This window comes from Macaca fascicularis, chromosome 11, assembly GCF_037993035.2.
Source record: "Macaca fascicularis isolate 582-1 chromosome 11, T2T-MFA8v1.1".
NCBI classification, from domain to species: Eukaryota; Metazoa; Chordata; class Mammalia; order Primates; family Cercopithecidae; genus Macaca; species Macaca fascicularis.
The window spans coordinates 4,670,493-4,689,399 of NC_088385.1; the positions used below are offsets into that span (position 1 = coordinate 4,670,493).

The 18,907-nt window shown below is 40.6% G+C and overlaps 1 protein-coding gene across 13 annotated transcripts in view; it reads right to left on the reverse strand.

Annotated features, from left to right (window-relative positions):
• PARP11 (poly(ADP-ribose) polymerase family member 11) overlaps positions 1-18,907 on the reverse strand; it is a 131,976-nt gene that overhangs the window by 62,894 nt on the left and 50,175 nt on the right. For 8 of the 13 annotated variants that reach the window (XM_015430265.3, XM_005569848.4, XM_015430264.3 and 5 more), the window contains one exon: positions 14,115-17,822. The exons of 2 other annotated variants lie outside the window; for them this stretch is intronic. In XM_015430265.3, the coding sequence (XP_015285751.1) occupies positions 17,506-17,822 (317 nt within the window). In that variant the 3' untranslated portion in view covers positions 14,115-17,505. Of the gene's footprint in view, positions 1-11,548; positions 12,341-14,114; positions 17,823-18,907 lie in introns of those variants that run through there. 3 more of the 13 variants (XM_015430266.4, XM_074005839.1, XM_074005840.1) reach the window with 2 other exon arrangements.

The following is an 18,907-nucleotide window of genomic DNA, read 5'->3' on the forward strand; positions in this document are numbered from 1 at the left end:
AATCATTACGCCATGCTACCTTGAATACAAATGTCAAGCATAGGTCTCATCCTCAAAGAATTTAAAAGTCTAGTGGGTGTATTCCCTAGAGTCTGTCATCCTTTCAAAATGAGAGTTCCAAGTTCCAGCTCTGCCTGCCCTCTTTAAGCATGGAGGATGGCAGTGGTTGAACACCAAGATAAGGGCCACTGAAAATAAACCTGTATTTCCTTTTCAGCTCCCCACTGTAGAACAGGCTGATAACCACTCTAAATGATAATTGGACGATCTTCTCGGGCTTTGTAATAACAAAACTTCAACTGAAGATAGCTTTAGGGTGATTTATTTGATCCAAGAAAATGATGCACAAATTAAACCACACTTTCCCAGTGAATTACACTATAATTGCAGGGAGGGAATTTATTACTTTCTTTAAAAGGAGTCTGGGCAGATGAACACATTTGGTAGAAAAACAACTCAATGCAGACAGCCCATGGGCAATGTGCATTACAGGTTTAAGTATTTGCTATTACTAAACAGCAGCTAAACACACCACAGCACTGGTCCTCTAGGATCCAAGTCTGATCAAAATTTCCACACAGTGGGTTAATGATCCAAGCTGAGAATAAAATGCAACTGGAGAAGTGGAAAATAAACAGTCAAAGGCACTGTTGACAGAGAGATCCTATTTCCAGTGGTTCAGAGGCCAAAAAGGGAGGGATGAAAATTAACTCTGCAGATGGATGAAACGCTAGACTCCCCAGGTTGCAAAGCAGTAACATAAGCTCAGATATCCAGGCCCTAAGTGCCTCCATAGATTCTGGCACCTGACAACCTCCTCACTCTAACAGACAACCTGGGGAACTGTCTGCTTTGTGTAGGCACTAAGCAGTAGTTGGGCTAGAGGTAGGTAGGACTAAGCAGCTGGGATGCCAGGGCTGATCTTACATGTAGCTGAGGTTTTCAGGTCCTCATGGAGTCCAGTTTTCGTCTCACTCATTCCAGTAACAGGGCTTGCCTGCTATTCTCTTTTTGGATACTATTGTCTCTGGGCTCTCCTTAGAATCTTTTTTAAATTTTGTATTTTCCTGAGTGAGAAAACCCACTGTGTTTAGGTGCTGGGCTTTGGGTCAGACAGATGTGAGTTTACATCCTTCTTAGCTATTTAAGCTTGGACAGGTCACAGTCTTGGCTTTATACTGCTTATTTAAAGCAAACTTGAGTTCATGATGCCCAGTCCACTGAACTGTGTTAATTAAAATAATGTATATAATTAGAAATCATTATTCTGTTATTAAGAAATTCACATTCATATGTGACTCATAAAACCTATGTTTCTAAAGAAAGGTAAAAATGGTATACTAACAACATAAGCAAACCTAGACTACTAAAATTTCTGAGTTGGAAGAGACTTTGGGGATCACCTGGGATAGAAAGGGTGCTGAATAAAAAAAAGAGGGTAGAAAAGAGGAAGGTGAGGAATTGAGGTATTTCAAAGATAAGTATCATCTTAATTCATTCTCACACACACAAAAAACTTTCTCGAACGTCAACTATGTGCAAGGCACCATGCTAGTCATTGCCTAAAGACTGCTAGAGTCTAGCAGGGCAGATAAGGTACAAACCCATCTTGTGCTAAGACTTATGAGAGAGTGGTTCTCAGGACAAGCACATGTACTCCTGGAGGGAGATCACAAAGGTAGTTTCTGTGTCACACCTACCCTGGCAGGTGGCCCCATCCATCTACCAGTCTTTCCTTCATAAAAGGTCCCCAAGGAAAGCAGTTTCATAGCTGTCCCTGGTCACCAATTCCATGCCTCGAACTGTGACAGGCAATTCTTTCTAATGTCTAACTGACACATCTTGTGCCATGGTTTAAATCCAATTCCTCTTGTCTGTTCTCAAAGAAAATGGAGAGCAGCTGCCCCCACCTTCTGCATAATCACCCTCTCAGGGGTTGGATACTATCATTACACTGCCCTTGAGGTCTGGATTCATTATCCATTGTGGGCTGACTGAAAAAACAAAAGATGCAGACACTGTATTTCATTTTCCTGGCAAATGGGTTCCTGTGGGAATGTGGTGACACAGAGGACTGTGCAAGTTGCCTTTGGCCACGTACAAGATGCTGGGGTAGGCAGCTGCAAGGCGATCAGTGATTTTCTCCCAAGGACAGTAAATAGACTATGATGCATCCTGGGGAACACTTTGTCACTAAAGTGTTCATCCACCCACAGAAGTTAATCTCAAAACTTCAGTTGTAGAGAACAAGGGAAATTTGTGCCCTATCCAGACAGTCATCTTCTTAGGGAGAATCAGGCAGCAAAATGAGGAGTAAAGAGAGAAATAAAGACTGTATTTTAGTTCAGTCCTAACTAATTTGATCTCATTTTGTCAGTTATTTAAAGAGCTACATTTATGTATTTATATTAATCATACTTTTTATTTTCTATATTTTACAGTGCCCTGTTGGCCAAGGACAGACTGGCCCTCCCAGGGCTGGCTAATTCCTGGATAGCAAAGGACTCTGCTGAGGGTGTCTTTCATATGCACACCAACCAATCCAAAGGCCCTATCTCCAACCACAACTTTATCTAACTCTCATACAGCAAATCAGTATTTCCCCTGCCCTAAATCACCACAGGACCAGGTATCAAACAACCAGAGACCACCTTTATAACCCAGGACTGCTGAAATTACCAAAACTACTATCCAACCCCCAAACTTGCTCATATTTGCCTTCCTTGTCTCATCCATTACTTCCCTGGAAAACCACAATAAATGCTCTGGGCCATGCTTTCCCCTCTCTCCTCCTTCTGCCTCCTGACTGACCCTGATACTTCCCCCACGTGGCCCTGCATGGCATGGCATGGCATGGACCTTCCTCTTAAGTATAAGAAAGAAAACTTCTTTCAAACTCTGTGTCTTGCATCTTAAAGTACCTGATTAAAACAAATCCTGAGTTTCTTAGCCTGTTTTGTGCTGCTATTAAAAAAAAAAAAAGCAAAAAAGAAAAACAAAAAAACCCCGAAACCTGACAGTTCTCTCACAGTTCTAGAAGCTAGAAACTCTAAGATCAAGGTGCCAGCATCTGGTAAAGGCCTTCTTGCTGTGTCCTCACATAGAAGGTAGAACAAGAGAGAGCAAACCCACTACCTAGAGTGTTTTTTATAGCAGTGTTAATCCTAAACACCTTCCAAAAGGTCCTACCTCCCAATGGTTGTGCTGATGATAAAGTTTCCAAGATGTGAATTTTGGAGGGGACAGAAACATTCAAACCATAGCACTGGGTAAAAATCTGGAAACAATTTATCACATCTTAAATCATTTACATAATATGCCTCAAATTGTAGTAATATTAAACCACAAAGTTCTTACTATTTGGGGGGTAATATTGCCCATTGCTGAGGTAGTAACTTCCAATCTAAGGAGTACTTTGTTATTTGCAAATATTGACCATTAAGCTTCCTTGTATTTTGTTATACTTCTCTCCCAGAAGTTCAACATTTGACAGACACCAGCTTTCAAGAGGTATTCAGAGGTAACTCATTCATCATTTACCTGTCTAAATGGTGTTCAGACAGATATATATTTTCTGTCCTTTAAGAACTCTATGAAAGGAAACTAGATTTTTGTTAAGCACAAACAATATTTACATAGGATGTAAATATATCCTTTTGCTATCATCAAAACAAAAAACCTCCATGGACATGCATCTTAATTTCCTTGTCAGAATTTCCACCTTCCTTTTTTGCTTTTCTCTCTTATTTTCCACACTGAGCTGTCAGTACTCCTCGATTTCCATCAGAGGTTCTTTCCATGCACTTAAGCTTTAAGAAAAAAGACCTTTGTTCTAATCTACCTTCACATACAGCAAATCCCATTTTTGTTTGTATTGTAGCTTGTCTCCTCAGACCAGATTGACATGGGGACCTTCACATACAGCAAATCCCATTTTGCTGACAGGGAAAGCAAGAATGTTGGCTAAGTGTCTTGGTCAAAATCATATACCAAAGTACACAATGAATTCAGGACTTTTGACTTTTGGCAACTGATGGGAATCTTGGGCAATAGCATTTGCTACAGACTAAATGCCCTCAAATTCATATGTTGAAATCTTATCCCCCATGTGACAGTATTTGGAGGTGAAACTTTTGGGAGGCAATCACATCTGCAGGCACCTTGATCTTGGACTTCCCAGCCTCCAGGTCTGTGAGAAATGTTTGTTTAAGCTGCCCAGTCTGTGGTATTCTGCTACAGTAGCCCAAACTAGGACAATGTTCTTCCTAAAAAAGTATAATACCAAACCTCAATAGAGGTGTAGAGATGGGAGGAAATGATCTTTTAAGACGCCTTTCAGGCCGGGCGCGGTGGCTCAAGCCTGTAATCCCAGCACTTTGGGAGGCCGAGACGGGCGGATCACGAGGTCAGGAGATCGAAACCATCCTGGCTAACACGGTGAAACCCCGTCTCTACTAAAAAATACAAAAAACTAGCTGGGTGCGGTGGCGGGTGCCTGTAGTCCCAGCTACTCGGGAGGCTGAGGCAGGAGAATGGCGTGAACCTGGGAGGCGGAGCTTGCAGTGACCTGAGATCCGGCCACTGCACTCCAGCCTGGGCAACAGAGCAAGACTCCGTCTCAAAACAAAACAAAAAGACGCCTTTCAGTCTGAATGTATTTTCTAATAATATCCTGCTAAAGACTAATCTAGTGATTAAATAATATATCCAGGTATGGTTACTGTAACCCAAAACTCAAGTGCATCTATGGATATTTACTGCAGACCTCTATACTTGCCCAATAGTATAAACACTTTATGTCCTATTTGGTAGACCAATTTTTGGATAGCTTTGGACAAATGAGAGAGGGATGACTAATAGCTGGGTAATAGAATTAAGATAAAAAAAGCTTTTTTGAAGCTGGAATAACGGGTTAATACCAATAAGAAAAAATTTAACAGGGACGTTGCTTCTCTTACCTCTGAGTCACAGTCCCTTTCCCGGTGAAAGGACTTTTACAATTTATTACATATGGTTTAAACCCTGCATCTTCCTTAACATTATACACTAAGCACTTTCTCATGTCATTAAATATTCTTCAGAAAGATCATTTTCACAGACATATGATATTCCATCTTGTGTTTATATTTAACATTACCCTATTTTTGGCCAGATATGTTGCTTCTAATTATTTACACATATATTAGGCTACGGAAATTACCCTTTTGTGTAAGAAATAATTGAACAGGGACAACTGTAAAGGCCTTTAAGTTCAAAACCTCAATCATATAATTATAGATTCTGTTTTTCTGGGCTTCTAGAAATTTTTAGAAAAAAAAAATCTGTAATTTTTTTGTTAGTGACAAGTGCAATATTCCTCAATAGTGCAACCAGTATGAGGTTAATATCAGGAAGACACATTAGTTCCACTGTACTCTGTGACAGTCACATTACAGCTCAAATACAGTATGTGTTCCAGATGTCACCCTTCATAAGCAACATGGACAGACATTTAAAAGACATCAATACAATCTGACAATTTATCAGACGAGGGATGGCTGAAAGAATGGAGGGATTTAATACTGAAAAGAAGACATTAGGTTATAAGATCTTAGATTTCAAATACAGGAAGGAATATGTTGGAGAAACTTATATTTACTATAATGATTGAGAGCTATATAAGGCAGATTTCAGATGTGGCCTAGAGCAGTTAAAAAAAAAAAAGTCCAAAAGCCATAATGAATTTTAATAGACTACCTTCTTCCCACTGAGGACTGTAAGATTGGAAGGGCTGGCTAAAATCAGAAATGGTGTGAGTTAGAAACAGCTGGTTCCTCCTCCTCTGCATATTCTTGGATGTTAGCATTCTTCAAGGTTCCATCCTTGGCCTCTCAACACTTTCCACACTTACCTGGGTCAACTCAGCCACTTCTACAGCTTTAACAATTGCTGATCTCCAGGTGGCTTTTACATCTGTATTTCTAGCCCTGACTTTTCTCTTGAGCTCCTTACCATCTAGAGAAGTCTTCACAAACGTAATATATCAAAATCCGAGTTAATTATCTTCCTGTTATCATTAGTCAGGACTAATGGGTGTGTCCGAAACACTAGCCAGCAAAGGCAAAAAGAGTAATTTATTAGCTTATGTTAACCACACCATGGCAGGAATTAAGCCAGCTTCAGGATGCTTGAAATCAGAAACCAAAAGGCCACCAGAACTCTCCTTCTATCTCTCATATTTGCTTCTGTCTGTTAGTTTCAGTTTTCCCTACTGAATACCAGCTTCTTACACATACAAAAGACAAAACCACTAGCATCTCTAGAGTTGCAACTTCCCAGATCCATCATCAGCTTTCCCTTAGTGACTATTCAAAATTCAACAATACCAGGGAAGGGGTCAGACTGGGTCACACATCCATACTTAGGCCAAACACTGTGGACCAGGGTAGAGTACGAGACACTATGACTGAACTAGCTTGCATCTGGTATGCACCCCTAGAACAATCACTATAGATAAGGAGATAGCGTTCTGTATTCTAAAAGGTGGGAGCAGGGGCAGGGGTGGAAAGCAGCTCTTCTTAGGTTCACATACACAAGTTGAAGCAGGGGAGAAGAACAGGTTGCCACCACTACTCCAGGAAAAAGGAGCAGTGCCCACCACACTCTCCAATCACGTGCTGTCTTCCACATTTCATCTCCACTGATGACACCTCTGCGTACCCAGACTTACAAACTGTGCCCCAACTTCTTAAAAACTTTGGTCAGGTCCTCAAACAAAACCCAAACTCCTTAACTTAAAATACAAATCCCTTTCCAACCAGGCTCAACGGGTTTTTTTGTCTCCCCAAATTATTCTGTTCCATTCCCACTCCCTGCTTTCCCCACGTGACCATGTGTTGCTGCTGCACACACTACTTAGACACATAGAGCCCTTTCCTAGCTCTACACATTGGCCCGTGATTTGTTGGGATTGGATTGTCCTTTTACACTTCTGTCACATGGTCTTTTCCTGCAAGATTAGGGTAAAATGTTGCCTTATTACCCGTAGGTTACACCTACCCTACTCTCCAGGAATATCTGATCCCTTGGCTTTTTGCATTTCCCATGATAGGGAATTCATGTCTCTGACCAGCACTTAGCACAAGGAATTATCTGTTTGATTACATAACTGTCTCCTCAGTAGGCCGAGAGCTTCTGGAAGGTAAGGACTACACCTTGTTCATCTTTGATGTTAATGCAGCACAGGGCCTGACATATAACTGCTGGCACATAGTGGATAGTAAATAAATATTTAATGACTAAATCAACAATTAAAAACTTCTAATTTTAAGATTCATTTGGTAGTTTTAATACCTGCAACCACATAATAACAAAACTAAGGCTTTCTTCCTCTCTTTCTTCCTTCCTTCCAGAAATGAGAGTGAATTAATGGATAATGAATGTTTCCTTTGTTTTCATTATTTCCATCCACAATACTTCAAATTTATCCAATTCTATTGCAGCACCCACCATCAGTACTGTCATCAACTTCTGAACCATTTTCCCTGTCATTAATCCAAAATGGAGATATATTTTATTTTCCTTGCGTTTGAAAATATACACTAAATCCATGACAGTCTAGATATTATAAAAGGATCAGGTGACTATTGCTGCTTCTGTTGAAATTGGCAATGAAAATATAAGAGACATACAAAATCATACTATCCTTATCCATAACCCTGTCCACCCCCTTGGCCCACTCACGGTTTTCTGGAAGGGATGAGAAACAGATATGCCTGGAAGCCAAGGGAAATGGACATTAAGAACTCAAAATCACAGATCTGTTCTCATTTATGTTGCCTGGCCTTTCTGTGGCTTGTTTTTTCTCCCCTGCATGCCAAGTTCCTTACTTACGTTTCTTGAGAAGCAAAGAACAGGGTGAGATCTGACACCATGCCACTGCAGCATGACTTCTCCCAGACTATCAGGGGTTTGTCCTTTTTCACTTCCGTTACATGGCACTAGGAATGGCCCCACAGAGGCCCTTCTCCTGGAACAGGACAGCCAGCACTGATTATTGTATCTAAGTCTTGAGCAACTAGCATATGTCACACATTGTGCTAAGTGCTCCATATACTCACACAGCCTCAGGTAATTCTCATAAGAGCATTAAACTGCAGTTCTGAGAAGCTAGTCAACTTCTCCAAGGCTACATGGCTAGAAAGTAGCAAATCTGGGTCTGTTGCTAGGATCACCTGACTCTAAAACCTGTTTTTTATTAGAACACATTGCTTTTCAAACACAAAATCCTGACACAGACCTTTTACGATGCTCCTCTCTTGCTACAAAAATTCTTTAAGTGAACAATATCAGTGTTAAGATCTTGTATATATGGCGATAGCCCAACACGATTACATTGGAAGATAGATCACTAGACTGGGAACTACACTGCCTGGGGTCTCTGCCTGGTTCTGACATGGAAACATGATCGCAGGCATTCAGTTCTTGTCTTTCACAGTCACAAATTATTTGGGCTCACCTCAATTTTGTAGGAAGAGTATAAAAACTATACCTTTAAAATATTTGTGGTATACCAGTTCAACTCCTAAGACTTTGAGAGACGGATTTCAGAAACATCTGGAGTTGATAGTCCTCTGTTTCAATTTGAAGCTAAGTTTATGGCCCATCTTTTCTGACACACATTTTTTTAAAAAGAGCATAGAATATCATAGCTCAGAGGGCATATTGTGTTCTGAGGTGTTAACTTTACAATGTTAAGAACCTGAGCTTTAATTTGTGCCAAGAAGGAAGGCAAAACTTAGGGGCTCCATAACTTAAGCACGATGGAGAACACGGCCAGGAGGCACTGCCGGAGGTAAAGAAGCAGCTGGGGAGTATAGTCAGAAAAACGTTAGGGGATGAAGAATCGTTCTGGCAAGGTGGGGACGGGTGGGCTGAAGAAGTAAGGTTGACAGGGAACTCACTGGTAATGGTCTTTGTGTGTACGGCCTCAGAAAACGGCCAACGATCTTTTTCTAAATCAACTTAAATTAATGTGATTTCATCTGAGGAAAGAAGGAAAACAGATTAGATGACAGTATGTGGTATGGTTATTTGGGAAGAATTTTCACCAGGCAAAATTCTAAAATATTAGACTAGGTTCCTATTGGGAAGATGCACACTTTTCCTAGCAGTTATTATAAACGGGATAAATACCTATGCAGGTGGATTTGACCAGGGGTTGTCCCACCTGGTGGCAGGGACTAGGTAACTTCTGGAAGGTCCTTTGACTCTGCTCTCTAAAACGCAGCTATGAACTCAGCTCCCAGTTTGCTGTGCCAGTTCCGAGGCAAGATGCTGCCACCTAGCGTCTGCTGTTCTCACGCGCAGTAGCACCTAACCGCCTACGTAACACTTTGATTAGAAAAGCCCTGATAATGTAGTCTGTCCTTCAGTCGGACAAAATAGGCCTAAACGCTAAGGCCATGTAGAAAATGGAATCAATGTTAAATTGTGTCTTGAATTAAAATATTCTTTTGAGAAGAATGTAAGAGCAGTCAGCATAGCACTGAATCATGAAAATCCAGAGTTCACCTACATCACCCATGGGTCGACTACGTAAACAGCTAGAGAATATGCAGGGAACTCGTTCTCAGTGTCTTTAATGTACAGACATACACCCAAGCAGTGGAATATACAAGGAAAGAAATTGTAGCTCAAGGCCAGGTGCGGTGGCTCACGCCTGTAATCCCAGCACTCTGGGAGACTGAAGCAGGCGGATCATGGGGTCAGGAGATCGAGACCATCCTGGCTAACATGGTGAAACCCCGTCTCTACTAAAAATACAAAAAAATTAGCTGGGCATGGTGGCAGGCGCCTGTAGTCCCAGCTACTCGGGAGGCTGAGGCAGGAGAATGGCGTGAACCCAGGAGGCGGAGCTTGCAGTGAGCCGAGATCGCGGCACTGCACTCCAGCCTGGGTGACAGAGCGAGACTCCGTTTCTAAAAAAAAAAAAGAAAAGAAAAAAGAAAAAAGAAATTATAGATCAACGTAAGAACCAATTTTCTAGCATTCAGAACTGTCTACAAAATGTAGGATTTCCTAATCATTGGAAGTATCCAGATACAAGTTGGAATAAGAAGGCATTTAAACTAGCAAAACAGTTAATTGAAACATAGTTTTATCCAAGACTTTGAGAACCTTGAAGGCAGCATTTTCACTACTGTGTCCTGTATTTAGGATCGTGCCTGGTATGGAGTACAGGTACTCACTTGGCGGTTTGTTGAATGAGTAAATGCATTCTCTTACAATTTCCCAGGAGGAAGAAAAGTAGCCCAAACAAAAGTTAGACAAGTTAAGAACAAAAAGAGCAGTCTCTGACATTTAGAAACTGGCCTGGTACTCACAGCTAAGGCATGTTATTCTGATGAACCTAAACTATCTCACAGAAAACCAACCTCTGACAAGGTTATTCTAAGACCACAACAAAATGAGACAAAACAAGGTCATTTCATAATTGTGTCTATGAACAGACAAAAATAAGGTCACTGTGCCACCCACAGGACACCAAACACCACTTCTCTCAGCCAGATGAACCACTGCTTCTGTTCTGCTAATTACAGCTTCTCCTCAGCTACACTTTCCTCTCTGTAGATAAGATTTATGATTATGAACATGCCAAATTATAGAATTGCCCCTGCTTTCTGACAGCATCCAATGAGAGTGAAATCCTAACTCCTCGGACCCTCCCCCAAATCCCCAAAGCCCAAATCCTACAAAAAGTTCTTTCTTGCACCCTCCTACCGGGACACCCCATAGTTCCTCAGCAGGTGTGTGCTCTCTGGCTGCCATAAGTAATGAACCTAATTTGTTTAACTTACAGGGTTGCTCCCGGTGGTCTTTGGCCAAAGGGTACTGACCAAGTAAATGCTAAGAAAAAAAAGTTATGTCCCTACCTCCAAGTACACTATAAATACCGTATGAATCCTAGCCTGTGAGGGTTGTATTAGGCATAGAAGACTTCTTCAAAGAGGAGAGACCTTACGTATTAACACTCTCTAGCATTTACTGAGGTTGACTATGTGCCGGGCATCATCCCAAACACTTTGCAAGCATTACTTCATCCAGTTCTCACAACAGCCTTCTAGGGTAGACACTATTATCATCATCATTTTATAGATGAGGAAACAGCAGCACAGAGAGCTTAAGCAACCTGCTCAAGTGAAACAGGTGGTAAACGCCGACGCCAGGAATCACCCTGGACATCTGACTCCAGAGCCCATGCTTCAAATAGAGTTTTCAAGAGGGAGGAATATGAGTGTGTGTTCTAGGGTGAGGCAGAAAGGCATAAGCAAAGGCATGGGGGCCAAGAAGGAACTCCTTTACCCAACAAGCTTCTTGATTCCCTTAAACTGTATAAAATCTTCACAATCCCTTCTCCACATGCCTCTTACTGCTGGGTCCTGGTTCCCATAAGGCTGGTTCCAGGACCAGGTGCAGGGGTTTGGGGCAACATAATTTAAATGGCTTTGATTCTGCCATCTTTGTTTTAGTGATAAAAACAAAGTTCCAACGTTGCTTCTACCCATACCTGGTTTTTCTCATCTCTCCAAAGCCTGATATGGCACAGATGGGTGTGGCTGGGGGATATAAAATCTTCCTTCCCTCAATTAACATCTACTTATCTTTCTATCTTTACATTCAAATGTCACTCCCCAGGAAAGCCTTCCATAACTCCCGAGGACAGGTGAAATCCCTCTGTCAGAGCCTCACAGTGGCCTGAACTTCCCCTTCAGGAAACCTCATCATTCTTGTCATTATAGTTCATTATGTCTTCCCTGCTAGACTTCAAGTCCCATGAGAGCAGAGGCCATGACTGACTTGTTCAGTCCCTGGCACGCCACAAGAATTCAGAGTTGTGAACTAGAAGGGGAGTGGGGAAACTAATTAGGGGCAGAGTTTCAGGGACAACCAGGTTCATTCTTTTTCCTTCCTACTGCAAGCCCTTGCTTCTTCTCAATGCATCATGATCCCTGCTACTGTATTTTCCTGACCCAAACTCAAAAATCATCTTCAGTCACGTCAGATGTTGCCTAGAGAAATCTAGCTGTGCTCCATCAGGTCTTTTTCTTTCAACGAGAGTCTGATTGGTCTTTCATAAACTTCACCTTCTGAAAAGTGAACCTTCCCTCTCTGGTGAGTTATCCAAGGTCACACTGAATCAAACAGCAAAGCCAGGAATAAAATTCAGATCCGCTGGCTCCCAAGTTGAGGCTTGATCTTCTTCTTAAGGAATAAAGTGGAGGAAATGAGCTTGCACGCTGATTCTCTGAGACTGTTCATCAACCATGGGCTTATAATGCCTACAGCTTCCACATGTTATCTAGGAGACATTAAAGCGTAATGAGCCCTTCAGGAAAAGGTATTTTTAAAAAGGAACAGGAAAACACAAGTGCAGTCTGGATGTATAATCAATATTGCAAAGATGATTTAATTAAATTCTGGATGGTGACTCTCCTTAAGCTGGTTTACAATCATGAAGTCAGCATAAGCCACAGAGTCAGAATCAGCTCACCGTATCACCTCTTGGTAGAGGCTCCAGCAATGCTAAGACGCTGCAGAAGACACAAATGTCTTTGGCATAAAACCTATATTCCAATCTTATGAAAAGTCACCTAAAAATAAGTAAGACAGTGCTAAATTCTTAGATACACAGCCACACAGTGAGAGAATTCTAATAGCCAGCTTCTTGGCCTGTAGTGCTGAGAAACGAAAGCCAAGCAATTAAAGCTGAGAAAATGGATTACATAATTTTACAGCAGGAGACTCAGATCATTTACGAGGAATTTATTGTTTGGGTTTAGAAATAACTGAGATATCCTTTTACCTGGGATGGATCAAGCAGAGCTCAATATAGGAAGGAGACAGGAGGAAAGAAACATGAGTTCCCAAACCACCTTCCATCCTAGTTTCTGAAAACATGAGAAGTAAACTACCACTGCTAAAAAGTGAAAGATAAAAGATCAACTTTCAACTTCTCTCTTGGATATTTAGGGCTCACCTCTCCCTGCATATATTACTCACACTAATCAAGCAGCCTGCAAATAATTATGTATTTCATAGTTCTTTGAAATGTTCATTTCTTCCATCTGTGTTGCCCCAAGTAACATCATGAAATGATTCATAAGAAAGTGTGGCAGACTATCTCGTATCACCAAAACTCTTCCTGCAGAGTGCAAAGGGATAAAAATAACTAAAATCACTTTAAGTTTCTAACCAAAACTAATTCTTGACGAGGGTTTTGTTTTCTCTTTCCTTGCTACTTTTCATTACCTTTTATCTCTTTTACAAGTACAGAGTATATAAATTCATCTAGAAATTGACTGTCTCTTTGTTTTAAGCAAAAGAAAATATTTGAAAATAAACAAATAATCCTTAAGCAGAGTGGAAAATCTGGAGGCTACACAAGTAGGATCACCGTAAGATTGTTTCTCATGTTATTCCTAGCAATTTGGGAGATAATCACAAATACTCGAATGGCTACAGAACAGAATTTGTAAGGATGTAGCACTTCTAGATCAACAATCAAAGCTCAATTGAATTTTTATCACAATGAGTCCATCATTCTGCCCCTCGTTTCTCTCAGTTCGAACATGAGGATAGCCTTTGATGCCATCCTTGCTTGCCAAAGGTTCAACAGAATGTTTAACTCACTTCAACAGGAATGATTGCAGACACAGTGCGAGTGGCTGGAGGTTAGATGGACTGTAGGAAGGATACTCCTTGGGTGAAAGTAGACACACCCTACAGAGCTGCTCCTCTGGGCCAGCGGAGCACACCAAGAATAAAAAACGCTGCAGATGCCAACTCTTGGCCTGTTTGGGGAATTTTTTTTTTCAATAATAGCACACAGTAAACAATTTTTCCCATAGATCAGCTATTTCTAATGATTCCCATTTGATTAGCTATTGCTCATGATGATTCAAACTAAGAACAAGAGACTTTCCCCATCTGCAAGTGGGGTACATATGAGTTACAGGCAACAAACTCCTTGGATCCACTAAGATTGAGGTGAAAACTTAGGTTTAAATAATACAAGGTGGAGATGAGATACATAAATCACAGAAACAAATACATGATATACACAGACAACCAAGAACTGCTAATGGAGAGCTTTAATCATTACATGTAAAAGCAATACATTCATATATCAAAATTGGCTCCAAATTCTTTATCATCATCACCATCAACAGTCTAGAAATGAAATGACACACTAATATAAAACTTTCCTGTTTATAACTAAAAGATTTATGAAACTGTTTTTTATAAACACATTTTTTTTTTTTACCCTGAGGCTGATATCACCAAAGTGAAAAAGAAGAGTCATTTTCAGCTGGAATGTATTCAATATAGAGTTTTAAAAACCATTTATCATTATTTTAGAGTGATTTCTATTCATTCTTCCCACCCACTCTATGTGATGATAACAGGAAAAGATGGCAAATGGTTATGGCCAGTATTATTATATACTGGTCATATAATTCTCAAATGTACTGATCATATGATTCTCAATTTAATCTACTTACCAAAACAAAGAAATAAAATTTTAACATCCATTAACTCTATACTATCATATTTTAAAATATGTATCAAAATCAGTTCTCTCTTATAAAAGATGGGTTGGCAGTACATTCTCAGACCAAACAACAACAACAAGCCCCAAAAAACCAGTACAGTACTTTCTTACAATGGCTGCTGCAGCGCATTCTACATATTTCATATAAGCCAACTAGGTAAGGTCAAAGTTCGCAGAGATTGCCTAACAAATACTTAACTCTGGGCCCCCAGTCACCCGGAGATAAGATCTGCAAATGTCTAAAAGAAAAACAACCCCCAAATGCTGCAACAGTTATTCCATTTAAGTGCTGAGAGAGGTATGCATACAAAACTTGAAAAAAGATAGCCATGTTGAAGGGAGGACTATTTTAATGTGGTTTTTTGGTATGTAAATAACAAATAAATAGAAAAAAAGATTTTCAAAACCTGAATTCCTAATGTCTCTAACATAGTTTTTTGTGAACGGGTTTACAGCCATGGTGTGCTGCCTCTCACAAGCCAGCCTAGTGACTTTGCCTCCAACTATTTTCATGATAATCTCTGGATGCTTTTTAAAGTGCTTTTTCTAAATATTCTCAGCACTTCATCTAAACCAGCAGTTGGGTTACATACCTGAGTCAGGAAATCTCTGTTGCCACTTTGTTTCAAAGTATTGTACATGCAATGTCCTGGGTACTACTTACCTCCCACTGCACAACTACACACATGCTGGGCTATAATGGAAATCTGGGATGGATGGCACTTGAAGAATTACGATCCCTAATCTGTCTACACTCTTTACTTTTATTATTTGTAGATGCCTTTGTAATTCAAATGATTTAAGTGAGCAATATAAGCATAGACACCGGTATTTTTTTAAGAAGTTAAATTGTGTTCACTAATTGTCAGCCAGAAATGGGTAAGGATAATAGAGAGAAAATTCAGTATTAGAAAGAGTTAAGCGAAAAGCTTTCTGAAAAAGGCTTGGTACATGTGCTGTCTTTTAAAGGTAGAATCATAGAGAATCAGGCCGGGCACAGTGGCTCATGCCTGTAATCTCAGCACTTTGGGAGGCTGAGGCAGGCGGATCACCTGAGGTCAGGAGTTCGAGATCAGCCTGGCCAATATTGACAAAACCCCGTCTCTACTAAAAATACAAAAATTAGCTGGGCATGGTGGTATGCACCTGTAGTACCAGTAACTGGGGAAGCTGAGGCAGGAGAATTGCTTGAACTCGGGAGGTGGGGGTTGCAGTGAGCTGAGATTGCACCACTGCACTGCAGCCTGGGCAACAGAGCAAGACTCTACCAAAAAAAGAAAAAAAAAAAAAAGAAAAAGGAAGGAGGGAGGGAGGGAGGGAAGGAAGGGAAGGAGGGAGGGAAACAGAGGAGAGGACAGAGGAAGAGAAGGGGAAGACAAGGGGAAAAGAAGAGAAAAGGAGAAGAGAAAAGGAGAAGAGAAGAGAAAGGGAAGAGGAAGGGAAGAGGAAGAGAAGAGGAAGAGAAGGGGAAGGAGGGAGGGAGGGAAGGAAGGGAAGGAGGGAGGGAAACAGAGGAGAGGAGAGAGGAAGAGAAGGGGAAGAGAAGGGGAAAAGAAGAGAAAAGGAGAAAAGGAGAAGAGAAGAGGAAAAGAAGAGGAAGAGGAGAGGAAGAGGAGAGGGAGAGGAGAGGAAGAGGAGAGAAGAGGAGAAAAGAAAGAAAATCAATGTGAGAGGCTCTTAACCATCACATGGACAATTCCCCATCTGGTACTTAACTCCTATACAACATGCCTGCCAAACTGCTGTCTCGCCTCTGCTAGAATATCTTTAGGGGAAGGAAGCTGTCCCAACACTTCTCATCTTCCTTACAATGGAACAGCAAAACAGATGGAACAGGTAAACAAATTTCCACTAAACATGATTAAGAATTATATCTAACTTTTCAAGAGAGTAGGCTGTCAATAGCTACTTCAAAGGAGAAACCAGATTTGCCTCAAGCATCCCATGCTTTCTATAATGTTTCAAAATGGAGAGATATAAATTTGAAATATTAATTTTAGAAATCATTGTTGAATAGCTGTGTGTGCTGCAGAGGGGAAGGTAAAATAAAATCTTAGAAGTGATCACTGTAGGGATTCTTTTGAAAACAAAAGGAAAATAAATGTTTGAATAATAATTTAAAGTTTCACTTTGAAGATGCAATAAACACCTTGCACAGCAAGTCGTGGTCTAAGAATCCAAGAACCCTGATGGATGAAGTGTAGGCTAATGATATTTTGCAGCAATGATCAATTCAGATGTAGGAGATAGAGGAGAATGACAGGAGCAAGTCTGAGGCTGCAGTCTGCTATCCTAAGGCAACTGGAAAGCAGGACACTCTACCTTGATTTTCTGCTTCTGACTTGTAATGACAGCACTGCAAATAATTGCCTTGCTTCTGATTTCTCTCAAGGTGCTCAGATTGTTTCAGAGTTTCAAATTCCCCCTTCAGAAGACCAACAAAGTAACAAATGGATTGGTGGATGATACTACTACCTGAATTCAATTTACAAAGGATCAATTCCTCTAAAGGGACACATTTATGTCTATATATTTTTTTCAACATTTATACGAATAAGTCCATTTGAACTAAAATCATTTATCCTGATAACACACATGTAAACCTTAAAGATCTCAATGACCACATTAGTTGAGACTCAGCTGATTCCATTTTGAATGGTATCTTTCACCCCTACGTATTAAAACATCAATGATATCAATTTTTAACAAACAAGACTACAAGAAACAAGCAAAAACAAAACAACAAAAACCAACCTTAAAGTCAGTATGTCTTTTTATATGGAGGCCACTTGTTTTTCATATCTGTTTCAAAAGTATCAGATAATTAACATTTAGTGGCTAGATGACTGAAGAGCAAATCTTCCTGCAAAAAAGAATAAAGCTTCCTTGACCACTGAGATTTGGAAGTGAAATCAATGAAAGTCTATCAAGTACTCAGGATAGATTTGGTTGGCATCAAAAACCACAAAGATCTTTGGGTTCCAGGTATCATCCACACAGCTGTCATATAAATTCACATAGCTCCCGTCTTTGGAAGGAGGTCGCATGTATTTGGAGTCTCCGTTTATGTAATCTCCAATTAGCACTCGAGCAAGAAACATAGATTTATATGTTCTAAACAGATGCCGCTGTTGCAAGCTGACACCATGAATTTGGAATGTGTTTCCATGCTTTATGTCATCTTTGCAGAAACGACTGGAATAAGCAGCATCTCTAGCAAAATAGGTTCCTTAAACAAAGAGGACCAAGAAAAGCCAAGATTACTCCGAAGAATATATTAAAAACAAGCAAAAACATTTTGTCAGGAGAATAGATGCATAGAATTGTATAATAAAAGTAGATGTGGAATTTCCTCATTCACAGATCTTTAAGAGAAGAAGAGAAATCCATCTGTTATGGACAGCTGTGGTATAGACTACCATAGGAATAGATTTGCTGGTATATACCAGCCCTCACCACCAACACCATCCCCTGCCCCCACCAAAATATAGCTACCAGAATTCTTTTAAAATAAATCTTACAAAGAAACCAATTAATAAAACTGATAAAATTGGTTCAATGATTAAAAGTGTGGCTGGACCTGAGTTTTGTTTTGTTCTGTTTTTTTGAGATGGAGTCTTGCTCTGTCTCCCAAGCTGGAGAGCAGTGGTGTGATCTTGGCTCACTGCAACCTCCACCTCCCAGGTTCAAGCGATTCTCCTCCCTCAGCCTCCTGAGTAGCTGGGATTACAGGCGCCCGCCACCACGCCCAACTAATTTTTATGTTTTTTTAGTAGAGACAGGGTTTCACCATGTTGGCCAGGCTAATCTTGAACTCTCGACCTCAGGTGATCCACCTGCCTCGGCCTCCCCAAGTGCTGGGATTACAAGCGTGAGCCACCATGCCCGGCCCTGAGTTTTACTGCTTGGCCCTCCCTCCTGTTTCTGTTTCCTTCCACCACTTCCTCACCCTGCTCCCTTGTCAGCATCCAGCAAAGCTCTGGAGAGCACAGTGGAAACCGATGGCCTACAGGGATTCTTTTAAACCCCAAGAAACCATATTTCTATGATGCGGGATAACAATTCAATAATATTTCTGGAAACAATAGAATCCCATATCCATGAAAAGATTTCTGAGAGAGTATAATGCCATTCATATCTGAGCATTCCAAAACAAAAATGATTTTACTGGCTCACTGCCTGCACATGAAAACTCAACAAAGCAGCCAACTCTTCTGGAATGGTTGGCATCACAAGAGATAGACATCATTAAGGGCATTCTTACTCTAAAAATATGGGGAAATGAATTGCAAAGTCTCATATTTACCTAACACT